The sequence below is a fragment of the Apiospora phragmitis genome (genome assembly GCF_038363925.1).
Source record: "Apiospora phragmitis strain CBS 135458 chromosome Unknown utg000010l:1.0-9815664.0:1.0-9183399.0, whole genome shotgun sequence".
In the NCBI taxonomy this organism is placed as follows: Eukaryota; Fungi; Ascomycota; class Sordariomycetes; order Amphisphaeriales; family Apiosporaceae; genus Apiospora; species Apiospora phragmitis.
In genome coordinates, this window is record NW_027117409.1 from 1,906,096 (window position 1) to 1,918,402 (window position 12,307).

The 12,307-nt window shown below is 53.2% G+C and overlaps 3 protein-coding genes across 3 annotated transcripts; 1 reads left to right on the forward strand and 2 right to left on the reverse strand.

Annotated features, from left to right (window-relative positions):
* Window positions 1–1,646: 1,646 nt before the first annotated feature.
* Window positions 1,647–4,010, reverse strand: PG994_010372 (uncharacterized protein; the record flags this gene model as incomplete). Its single annotated transcript, XM_066861781.1, has 5 exons — window positions 1,647–2,066; window positions 2,220–2,344; window positions 2,456–2,867; window positions 2,906–3,488; window positions 3,640–4,010. The coding sequence occupies 5 exons, from the start codon at window positions 4,008–4,010 to the stop codon at window positions 1,647–1,649; spliced, it is 1,911 nt and encodes a 636-aa protein (XP_066710891.1).
* Window positions 4,011–7,264: 3,254 nt separating this feature from the next.
* On the forward strand, window positions 7,265–8,794 carry PG994_010373 (GNS1/SUR4 family protein; the record flags this gene model as incomplete). Its single annotated transcript, XM_066861782.1, has 2 exons — window positions 7,265–8,020; window positions 8,078–8,794. The coding sequence occupies 2 exons, from the start codon at window positions 7,265–7,267 to the stop codon at window positions 8,792–8,794; spliced, it is 1,473 nt and encodes a 490-aa protein (XP_066710892.1).
* A 1,700-nt stretch (window positions 8,795–10,494) lies between these two features.
* Window positions 10,495–11,574, reverse strand: PG994_010374 (uncharacterized protein; the record flags this gene model as incomplete). The annotated part of the gene is made up of 2 exons (XM_066861783.1): window positions 10,495–10,917; window positions 11,101–11,574. The coding sequence occupies 2 exons, from the start codon at window positions 11,572–11,574 to the stop codon at window positions 10,495–10,497; spliced, it is 897 nt and encodes a 298-aa protein (XP_066710893.1).
* Window positions 11,575–12,307: the final 733 nt, after the last annotated feature.

Here is a 12,307-nt window from a genome sequence, read left to right on the forward strand (position 1 = left end):
TCGGCAGTAATCCTCCAGGCTGTCAAATCAGTCTCAGACATGCCCGTCAGTCAACGGCTCTGTGTGCAGTGACATTACCGCGTGTACCGGTACATACCAGTCTACCTACCGTTCCAAGACAACATCCATGCTTGATCCAAGATTCACATGGCTTCGAAGTCTAATTAGAGGTCATGGATGTAAGCGGTCAACACGCGCCACCTTTCGGCCCGGCAAACTATCGGAGTGCCTGGTAAGTAATTTTCACCTCGTAGACGGGTTCTCCTCATACAAGGGCGCTTATAGTCGGCTAGGAGGGGAAGGCTACGCGGTATCGTCTCATATGCACACGTCCAATCATTGCTCTGGAAACAATCCCCAGACCTTCATCTATATAGTTCGGTATCCATAGCCGGGCCGAAGTGGAACGAGCTAGTCAAAAGGCTGTGTGTGTCATGGCGTGGCATGGACGATGTCAGTGTGCCTCTTTTCAACAGAAGAAACACACGAGCTAACCCACAGACTGGGGGTGAAGTTTGACGCAGGTACACCACTCCATTCTTCGGTCTAAGTTCTGCGGGCAAATAACAATATCAAATAATCTGAACAGGCAACAACATACAGCTCTCGTCACGGCAAGAAGTAACGCCCGGACCAGACTTCAGACCCTTTCCTTGAGCTAGAGGTTTACCACCGATGGAGACCAAATCCCTTCAACCGCCAATTCTTCCCTTTAGACAGCCGAAGAGCTGTCGTCACTGTTGAGCGGGAAAGGAGGCGCACCTGGTGGTATCGATCCCGCAGTCCCACAAAGGGTCCTGCAACAATCCTTCATCTAGCCGTCAAGCCTATACTTGCGGAAGCCGCTGAAATGGATGCGCGCTTGGTGATACGCCCAGGAAAGTCTTTCCACGTGCTGTAGTCGACGAGATCGACGCTCCGATACGTTCAAAGTAACTGTCATTGCCTTGGTGAACGTGGACGTAGCAACGCCTGCGGAAGCGCACTACTTCAGGGCCACGGGTCCTCATTGCGGCGGAGCTGAGCAAGTCATTCTTCTTGGGCGTTTGCTGAACTGCACATTATCTTGTAAGAAATCTTGCAGGAGGGAAGTCTTGATATTCGTTTGAGGATAACGCGTTTAGAGGCAATGGGCCATACGCGAAATTCAAAGGATTAGGCACCTACTTGTTGTAGCTTTGACAAGGCTACAATGGGCCCAAGATATCAGTTGGGCGGTTGTGCCATAGGCGAGGGACAGTAAATAATTCGTGGTACAAGAATGACAAAGTACCTGTGCCTGGAGGCAACATATTCTCTCGTTACCAAGGCAGGTTTATGTTTTTATTTACTTATACCCAAATACAAGTGACCTCTTCAGGGAAACCAACATGATAAAGATACCACCGGATATTGTCACGGGGAATTCGATACCTCCCCCCAAAACAACCCCCCACCACTTCGTCCTCCGATCTTGCCGGCCGCCAGCCCAGCTCAGAGTTCCTCCTCCGCCGAACTCCTGGCGATATGGTCCGCAATAGCCATGACCGTAATCATGGGGTTGACGCCGCTCGCGCTCGGGAACACGCTGGAGTCCGCTACGAGCAGGCCCTCGGTGCCCCAGACCCGGCCGCGCGCATCCACGACGCCCGCGTCCTCGCCGCCGCTCATGCGGCACGTGCCCATCTGGTGCGCCGAGCCCCAAGGGCGCGCGGCGGCTTGTTGCCCGCCCTCTCGAGCGACGCGAGCCAGGCCGCGAAGTCCGGGTCGTCTTCGGGGCGGGCGGTGTTGTTATTGCTAATGCTGTCCCCTGGGACTTCCTCGTCGTCACCGTCTCCTTCTTTCGAGATTGGCTGTGCCGTTGGGGAATTGCTGCTGCGCACGTAGGGCTTCACCCCGGGCAGATTGGCCCAGATCTCGCGCGCGCCCTGGACGTAGCAGAGCTTGGCGAGCGCAACAACGCCGATCATCGTGTGGGCTCGGTCGAAGTCCGAGGGGATGTACTCGACCCGCGGCCTACCGAGTCCGGATCGGCGTAGACGCGACCCGAGTCCCGGTCTCGCGTCAGACTGATGAAGCAGTTCGAACTACGAAGCTGCAGCGCATTCAGCTTGAAATCGAGGCCGCTGTACCAAGGGAGGTTGGATAGGGCCATATATGGCTGACGATCGTGTATCGTTAGTATGCTGTGTGTTTCATGATGCAAGATAGGAAGGAGTAGAAGCGAAATTGCGACCTACCACCATGCTCGTCGTTTCTAGGTTTACTCCGTGGCCGTTACCGTCTAGATCCTTGTACTCATCACACATAGCCGTGATGGTGCCTCCTTCCCATGGCTTGATGTCTTCATCAAAGAGCCCAAAGACTTGGTTGCAGGGGTGTATATGCAGATTTCTTCCAATATGCGGATTCTGTGGTCCATCTGGTCAGACGCCTCCTACATAGACTAGAGTCGGACAGAGACGGATGATCTTACCTGAAGGCCGCTTCTTAGAAGAAATAAGGGGCTTCAACGAGCCAGCCGCCACAATGACCCTCTTCGCATTGACTCGTACATCCATCTGTGGCCGACTCCTCTTGGGATCAGCCACATTGCCATCTTTATCTCTTGCAGTCCATGTGCCAGTCAGCCCGACGGCTTTCTTGGTGGAGCCCGGGGGCCCATCAAATAATATCTCGGAAGCGTGGAAGCCCTCGATGAACTGTGCGCCGGCTCTGGCAGCCGCCGGCAACCAGCTCACGACCGGCCCCTTCTTCCCGGCGAGGCACAGCCAAGGTTGCAGCGCCCGCAGTAGTGATCCTCGCCGCCCGTATTCAGGGGCGTCGGCCTCGCACTCCACCCCAGCTTGCGCGACCCCTCCAGTAGCACCCGCGCCGCATGGTTGTGTCTGATGTTGGCGTCGCTGACGCCCATGAAGTCGCGTACGCGATCCAGGCTCTCCTGGAACTCGCTCGTGGCGAAGAAGGGGAGGCCTTGGTCGGCCCACTCCTGGCGGACAAACGCCTCGGGCTCCAGGCTGACGCTCCAGTTGACCGTGCCGCCACCGCCCCAGCAGCTGCCAGCGAGCACGTTCGTGCTGCTGTCCTCGCTGCTCAGTACGCCGTGGCTCTCGAACAAGTGCCGGCACCCGCTTTCTTGGTCCATGGGCAGCTGCGAGGGCGGGAAATGGTAGCCCTTGTCCACCACGAGGACGCGGTGCCCAGCCTCGGCGAGGACTTTGGCGCACACCGCACCACCGCAGCCGGACCCCACGATCACAACATCCGTGTCGATCGTTCGAGGCTCTCCAGGAGCCCCGAACTGCAGAAAGTCGAAATCGAAGCCGGGCCCTGCCTTGTAGTTGTGAGGGTAGTCCGTGTACCCAATCAGTCTCTGGTACAGGGGGTCTGCTTGACTAAAACACTTCTGGGCCAGGCTCAGGACTATGCGGGCGAGCGTGGGCCACAACGGAGACCAGGAGGTTATCCACGACTGAATGACGGCTTGTTGCCGGGCAAGCGAGAGCTCACTGAACGGCGTGAAGGACCCCGTACTTATCAGACTCCCGAGCCGCGTCCTGCATTTTTGCACAATAAGCCCACTTACCCCCCCCCCCATTAGGCACATACACATACATATACATGATATAATAACGTCAAGGATGGAAGATATGGGCTTACTCTAGAAGGTCCAAGGCGCCGCCGAGGCGCTTCCTGTGTACTGCGGGCACCGTCTGGAAGGTCCTCTTTACGTTTTGTACAAAGTGCGGATTATTACAGAGTCGGGTCCGCAGGTACTCCTCGAACTCATCCGACGAGGGCGGAGTTGCCATGGACGCCCGGACATGCTCGTAGGCTTCTTTGTACTGTTGTTCGGAGATCTCGATGTCCTTACCACTCCCGCCCGACGAGGATGCCACCACGATAGAAGGAACCGCTGCATCGATAAGTGCCAATAAGGTAGCCCATTGGGATTCCGTGAACAGGCCTTGTCCCGAAATCGGGGAGGGCCTCGGAACTGATATGGGCGCTGAGGGTTCAGGTGCCGCCATCATGCCTGCATAGACTCTATCACAGCTTAAATGAACAACAGCAGTGGAGGCTAGAGCAGCAATGGGTATCTGAGGTATACAGGTCAGGGGCTAGCGCCAACAAAGTATGGAATATGGAATCGGGGGTTGCGATAAATTAAAAGATATTCAATGGTTGGATTTCAGATGACAGGACTCTGAATCCAATCAAAACGTTAACGTTCACGGGCGTTGGATGGTTTGTTTTTGTTTGGCTGACTTAACAGGAGGAACTAACCTAAGGAGGTCCTAAGCAGTTAGGTAGGGTTACATACAACCGCCGCCCGTGCCGTCGCGTGGCGTGGGCGCGCGTTTAGACATCATCATCCCACGCCGCCAAGCTGTCGGTTTCTCTAATCGTGATCTGATTGATCCTCTTTAAACTTTGTTGGATGCAGCGAACGGCAACCAACCAAATGCTCGTCTTCTCGCCCAAAACCCTGTATTGCATAGTCTTGAAGTAGTACACTACATGCTTTCGGAGCCCTCGAAAGTTTGCGGACTATCAGGCACTGCGACAGATGTGCGATAGAGGACGAGTGAAATGCCAGCTCACGCAATATAGTATCGAGACAATAGCCGGGTCGGCATTGTGAGCGACGGGGCCCGACCTCTATCCGTTTGCATGTCTCACAGACCTGATATGGCACTCTGTCTTTAGGTATGATACGAGGAGAGTGATCATCGCGGACATCGCGGGTAGCCTTTCAGCTATCTGCTCTGTTCATAAGCCTCCATCAACCATTGCGGCGAGAAAGAGAGGCTAAATACGCGACATGTCGACTGCAGCTCCCCTACCAATGTAAGCATAAGTGCTCAAATTGGCCAGCCCGCCATATTGGGACACTGCTTTGGCGCATGACTAGTGGTCTTTCCCGACGGCTTCATAATGAGCAACTGTAGTTTAGGTACAGCTCGGCGAGAGACCACGTTCTTGATGTGCAAATGTCATCAAGTCCACTCAACGGATGAGAAGCCATTTGTCTTGAGGAAGCTCAGTCGGGCCGCAAGGTTGAGGCTCAAAATATGTGGTCTATTGACCCCTGTCGTTGATAAATGCTCTTGATAGCGGGTCGGACCTTTCTCACCCTCCACTAACCTACACCACATACCTCATCACCTCACTCTCCTCTCCTCAAGGTGGAATGCAAGCATCAAAATACTTTAGTAACCTAACTACTGTTCTTGGGCCGTAAGACATACCTCCAGGCCTGTGGATATGGTTATACGACCTTTGAGTTTGTGGGTACTCATAAATATAGATTAGGTATATAGGAACTGTGTGTTTTGTCTTGAGAAGTTCAGGCTGTGCGCATTGGCTTCACATAACATGTTGACGAGTCTCCCATCGCTACCCACATGAACCATCTGGCTATCAACGTCCACTTCACATGTGAAAGTTCAGTAAACATGATGGGTCACCAGCATGTGATGGTCTCAAGTGGGTTTCTCACTGGGGGTGGCCAGGGACCCTGCGTTCCTCTTCAGGAAGCAGGCCCGGTTTGTTGGGAAGAGCTCAGAGAGTGCTCAGGGCCAAGACCAACAACACTACCTACACGATGCCTGATGTTATGCGATCTTTTAGCGAAGCTCGGAAGGTCTGAAGGTGAAAGTCAGGAGTCACTTATTAAAGTCTAATGCCACCGAGATGCACGCAGATTGCGGTTAGATATTATGGAGTGCACCGTCGATGAATACCTAGATATCCTAGTAACATACGAAGAAGGTACGATGATGAGGCCCTGGCACCAAGCTGTCGTCAGCCCTACCTGCATTGGCTGTGGGGTAGGAAGAACTTTGGCTATGCGGCATAAGGATTCTCGTCTCTCGCCGTGCCTTTGGTTTCGTCCTCCGTGGCTCAATTGGATGGATACACGCCATAAGTCAGACTGATCTGGAAGGCTCATTTATGCCGGTGGGTGCTAAGGTTACTTTTCCGTTTCTTGTGCCCACCTCCATGCTGCTGTAACCTGTGGTGGGCGGCTTAGCGGAAGGCGAGAGATGCGTGATCCCTTTCCCAACAAAAAAAATAGTCAGCCCCTCTACAAACACCTGTGCTCCCTGCCCCGCACTCGCTAAGTTTCTTTTTCAGGGACCAAGATTCACAAAACAGGTGAATCGTCCAGATGTATCGTGGGGTCGTAGCCAGTAGCCGACTTTCAAAATGCCATATTGCGTAGGTGTGTAATGACGAGGTTCGATGAATTGCTTCAGGCAGTGAGTCGGTGTTCTGAATTGGGCAGCCCACAATGCGAGCAGAATCAATTGATATCAAAACAGGTACCATTAAAGAAACCACCGTCATGCCACATGAATTGAGTTCATTACATCAGTCCCAGTGGTTCCGAGGGCCCGATGTCAACGTCCACTCTTTCCCACAACTCCAGGCCGCTTCCCGGGACCTGTGGCATCGGATTTGATTGGACCACAAGCCCTGTCGCTTGGTAGCAAAACAAACCGAGGCTTCTGTTAGTAGTACGGCTTGCCGGCGGACCCTTTCTCTTTACACAATTGAAACAGTTTTTGGAGTTGCATCAACAGGCACCAACAAAAAAAAATACATCATTATGCTGTACGGTATACCACCTTCCCTGCATTTCTGGGGCAGACCGTATCTGATACTGCACCGTGCCACTTCTCCCGGAGGTAAAAGGCTTGCATACAACAGGCCTTGTTGAGGGATCTGCTACCCCTAAGCGGCAGACACTTCGTGACATGTACCTTTCTCACCGTTCGTTCGTTCTTTGAGAACGTCGCCTCAAGTGTCTCAACCCTCGTCAAGCCTAAAGACTACCTACCATAAGTATACTCAGCATGGGCATATATGTACTTTCAGAAGGTTACCTAGGCCATTCTCATCCTAACCTACCCCGGCACCCATAAAAGACGTCCGGATCTCAGAGTGCGAGTGGGTAGCTGCCAGCAGAGATATCCACCTGCCTCTTGTTAGTTCTTAAGTACTTCCTCACTTGCCTGGTAGAAAACAGGTAAAATATCCTGGGCCGTCACTTACACATTTACACTTACACTGCTGTCTTTCCTCCTCCTCTTCCGGGAAACATCATATTGCTGAGTAGGTCCTCTTCCAACTGTTGCCATTGTCCATTTCAACGTCAACCAACCGAGTTGTCTAAGCTTCCGACTCTGAGCTCGGTGTCTTGACCTTGTTCCGCACAGTCGTGAGACCACTCACCAATACCAATTGCATGGCCAATAGCTTGTGAAAACTGCCCAACATGTCTTCACACCCTACGGTCTTTCTGGACTCGCCTTCGAGCTCCCTCTTCAAGTTCTTCCCGCTTCCAGCAAACGAGCCGCAGCCCATACCGCCGCCGCATTTCGACTACCCATTCACTATTCCGGATTCCTGGTACCAGGGTGCCCTGGACTACCGAGTCCCCATCACCATTGCCACCGTCTACGCAGTCACTGCCAAGTTGCTGAACCAATACAACATCTCAATTGGCAAGAAGCCTTGGGCCATCAGCAAGACTGCACCTTTCCGCCTCTTTGTCGTACTGCACAATGTCTTCTTGGCTGTCTACTCGGCATGGACCTTCTGGGGTATGTTGACGGCACTTCGCGCTTCCATTGAGAGCCCAATGGGCCCCAATGGCCTTGCCGGTACCGTCGACAGCTTCTGCAAGTTTCACGGACCTGGCGGCTTTGGAAACGGTATCGCCTTCAATGGCCCGCAGGGCAAGTGGGAGACGCTCGGGAACGGTTACCTCACGAGCGACGGCACCCCGAGCCGGGTCGATGCCGGACGTCTCTGGAACGAAGGTCTGGCATTCTATGGCTGGATCTTCTACCTGAGCAAGTTCTACGAGGTTCTCGACACCTTCATCATCCTGGCCAAGGGCAAGCTGAGTTCTACTCTGCAAACCTACCACCACGCCGGTGCTATGATGTGCATGTGGGCTGGCATCCGGTTCATGTCCACGCCCATCTGGATGTTCGTCTTTGTCAACTCTGGTATTCATGCCATGATGGTGAGTACCTTTTTTGCGCGCTCTATATCCTGGACTGCCTTGCTAACATGCTTCCAGTACACCTACTACACTGTCACGGCATTCAACATCCGCGTACCTACAGCTATCAAGCGCACATTGACGACGTTGCAGATCACCCAGTTCCTAGTGGGTGCGTCATACGCCATGGTACACTCTTTTGTCTATTACACTGTCCCTGTCAAGGTTGCAGTACCCAAGCCTGTCGCTGCGGCGGCCTCGAGTATGGCGGCGGCTGCAACAGATGCTGCTGGTTCCGGCAGTGTCCTTAGCTCCATTAAGAACATGGTATTCGGAGCTGCCGAGGCTGCAAATGCCAATGCCATCGTCTCCACGGATTCTGCATCTGCCGGGGCCAGCTCCGCACAGGGGCTTGTATACCAGACACAGTACCAGACGGTTCCCTGCGTTACTAGCTCCGGATCGACCTTTGCTATCTGGCTGAATGTCCTATACCTTGCACCTCTTACATACCTCTTCGTCTCTTTCTTCATTGCTAGCTACGTCAAGCGCAGCAACGCTGAAGCGGAACGCGTACACAAGCAAAAGAAGCTTGACGGTGCGGACCGACGCCTAAGCAACGCCATGATGAATGCTGAGAAGGCAGGCTGGGATGCTGCCAAGGGTGTCGAGAAAGAGATCTACAACCAGGGTAGCGAATCAGCCGTCGTTGATGACGACGATGAGACTAACGCTAAGAGCTCTGCCCAAGCCGTACGGACACGTACCACCAGATCAAACGGCAAGAGAAAGTGAGCATGAAACAATGACATGCTCTTCTCTATTCGAGGATGGACATGCGTATCGCAGAGATTTCGGACATTCGTCCAAGACAGCCAAGTATCGGCTGATATACAAAGCGCAACTTTTGATTTCCACGTAGCGTTTTTCATCCATCGCATCTGTGTTTGCATTACTTGGAGCGGCAGGGGGTTGGAGGGGGAGTTTACTGGAATTATTAACGGATAACGCGTAATGGTATGCGCATTTTTGCACCAGGCTGTATCTTCACAGCTTCTCAATGACATGCTCAGTGTATAGAAAAAAAAGCGGGTAATGCCCGGAAACATGACGTTAAGTCATGTACGTATATAGTTATAACAAAATCATGTATATTGCTCAATCTTCCCTTCATTTCCTGGTGGTCTTCGGAGCTGCGTGTGAAGAGAGACTGGACCGAGCACTACCGTGGCAGTGAGCTTCACCTGTTGAATGAAGAGAGCCTGCGGTAGGTAGTACTTAGATTATACGATGGCGACAACACCGACCGGCTTACATCAAATAAACCTATGACATTGTAGAAGCACCTACGTGAGAAATTAAACATATATGTTCCAAGAAAGTGATACTTCAGCCCCCAAGACTCAAAGGCTCGCGGCAGACGCCGGTTTTAGAGAAATGGACCTTCATGCTCACATGATACAGTCGCCATTTATAAATCAAGGACCAAGGAGCTTGTACTGGGGGAAACCATATATTCTATCAATTTCCTATCTTTACCCTCATAGCCAACCCCTGAGTCCAACCCCTGAGTTATTGACTCGAAGCCAGAGGGAATCCTCAAAAGCTCGTAGTGTATGTCTTGTGGTAGAAGCAGGCTCGTCAGGAAGCCAACTAAACCACACACCATGGTAATTACCAGGCACTGGTATATGTAAACGCCATGTATAGGCACTCTGGCCTGTCCCATTGATGCCCAACCGTGTCCCAAGATATACCCCTTGGCCAGCCCAACCGGGCTGGCAAGCAACAAAAACAAATACGCTTTGCTTTCCAAAACTCCCCAGCCAAATAGCAAAAAAAAACAGACCCTTGTCTACCAAACTCCTTCGGCGACAGACAACGTCATGCCGGTAGCAAACAGTAAAAAGAAAGCAGGCCAAAAACAACCAACAACAAGTCTAGGTGGGTATTCCTTCGAGTTCCCCGAGTCCAGTATGATCCAATCTAAGCGAGGGCATCTATTACCCACTATTCGCAATCCGAAAGCACGAAGGTGCCATCAAGGTGGACGGAAACAAAAGGCAAAGGGGGGTCCCCCCTTTGCCCATGCCATATGGGCATTTATCAACTTCTTCTTCCGCATTCTTACAAGCCGCGGCTTGTACCGACTTTCTCTACTCTTTTGGTTGCAGGAATGTCCCTTCTCTCAAAAGGGGACAGCAAATCATGAACCGACACCGCTGTGTATCATGATCGAAAAAGGACAGAAACGATCAATCTAACTGTACTTCGTCCATGGTCCATCTCGGGCCTATGGCAGGTAGAACGTTCCGGACTTGTCGAGGGGAGCGTGGGAATGAATGGCGTAGCCATCATCAAAACAAGAGATGCTAGCTAGCGTCTTCTCGCAAGAAGGAACAGCACTCATGATTTCATGGTCGTGTATGTGCACCCACGAGGGTTTAAAAACTTGAAGCCCCTCCATTCGGAGGAGCGGAGGCTCGCTCACCGGCTCAGAAGGTGCTCCAGTTCCAATCCCGGGGCACGCTCGCGGCGATCTCGGCGTGCTGCACGCGCCCCTTGGAAGCGGAAGCCGGGATGGGTGCGGCGCCGGTCGCGTCGACAGGGCTGGAGGGATCTGCCGGCGAGCCGTTGGTGTGGTAGGCCGAGCCGCCGTCGCTGCTGCCGCTGTTGATGGACGAGGCCTGGCTGTTGGTGCGGCTGCGCCACGACTTGAACTCGGTGTAGCAGTGCTTGCAGGCGCGACTCATGATGCCGCGCGGGTTGTAGTTGGCGTCCTGGTCGAGCGGGACCTCGAAGGACGAGTGCGGGTCGCAGAAGATGTTGCCGCAGCGGCGGCAGTGGTGCCGCCGCGTCCAGTAGTTGAAGTGGCGCCTGCAGGAGGGCTCGTCGCAGATCGTGGAGTCGGTGTCGGGCTGGGGTTTGAATTGTTAGCATTTACATGCATGCAAAGTCGAGACACGGGTATTGGAATGGCGTTGTAAGGAAGAGAGACAAGCGGTTACCCAGAACGAAAGGGGTACCGAGTCTCGTGGGATGAGACATGGTGTAAGGGATCTCGCATGGCTGTGAACACACGCGACGGAATCAAAGCTTACCTTCCAGTGATGCCTTGTGGGCAGCGCGGTGGGTTTGGGGAACAAGTCGAAATTCCATTCGTTGTCGACACACTTGCCACTGTCGCCCGTCGATCGTCGGCTGAGCCTTCCCAGCGCGCCCAGGCCGGCCAAGCTGATGAAGCTGTTGTTCATCTTCAGGCTCTCGTTATCGTCCTCGGTCTTTTTTCCAGGAGCGACTGCGCGCGTCTGGCGCTCGGTCGGGCGCAGGACCGCGGGCATGTAGAGCGGTCGCACCTGTCGGCCGTGATAGGACTTGGGTGACGTGGGCGAGGCATTGTTGGAGGTGCTAAGTGGAGAGATCTGGGGCTGCGTGTAGACTTGTTGTGTTTGTGTCTGGGTCTGCGACTGAAACCCCGGCGATTGCGGGTTGTACTGGTTGTACTGGGGCGTGTAGAAGTGCGCGAAGGGCTGCTGTTGGTCCGGCAGCCTGGGCATGATTAATTCGGTGGCCATAATTGTATATGCAAAAAAAAAATATAAAATAAAAAGTTGCCTCCCTGTGTGCTCGTGTGCTCGTATGGTGGTGAGAGTAAGCTGAGAGTGGAATCTACAGGGGGGTGCTTGCAGGCAATGAGCGGTGTTTATCGGGTGCTGCTTGCGCTACAGGCGGTCTTGGATTGATTGGTTGGGCGTTGGGGTCCGGAAGTTATGTAGAGACGAGACGATTAAAGCCACGCCACAGGTCTCGCTCGACACAACACGTTACTCTCGGATGTATATCGACTTATATAAACTCGGAATGGTCTTGTCGCAGGAAAAGCTGACAAGAAAGAAAAGAGGTCGAATGAGGTGAAAAGGCGCTCTCGGGTGCTTTCTAGCTTGCGTCCGGCTAAAAGAGCTTATTTGAGAAAGTTAGTGGTGGTGTGAGGGCGTGGGTATCCTGGGCGAATGGCGGGAAGCGGCGCAGAGTAGCGGTCGTAGGTAGTACTCGACTCGAGAGGCAAGTCCTGAATCGGCGCCAAAGAAGCAAAGAACGGGCTCAGCCACCTTAAGTATGATAAGACTTGGAGCTTGCAGGCGAGATTGGAGATGTACTGTCGCAGCGAATGTATGTATGCTGTATGCAAGCACACCGACAGAACAATGATAATAAGCAACGTACGACGTGACGGTTGCTCGGGAGGATGACACTGCGGTATGACGACTCGCTGATAGAGGAACTGGAGATAAGGTCCGGCGAACAAGA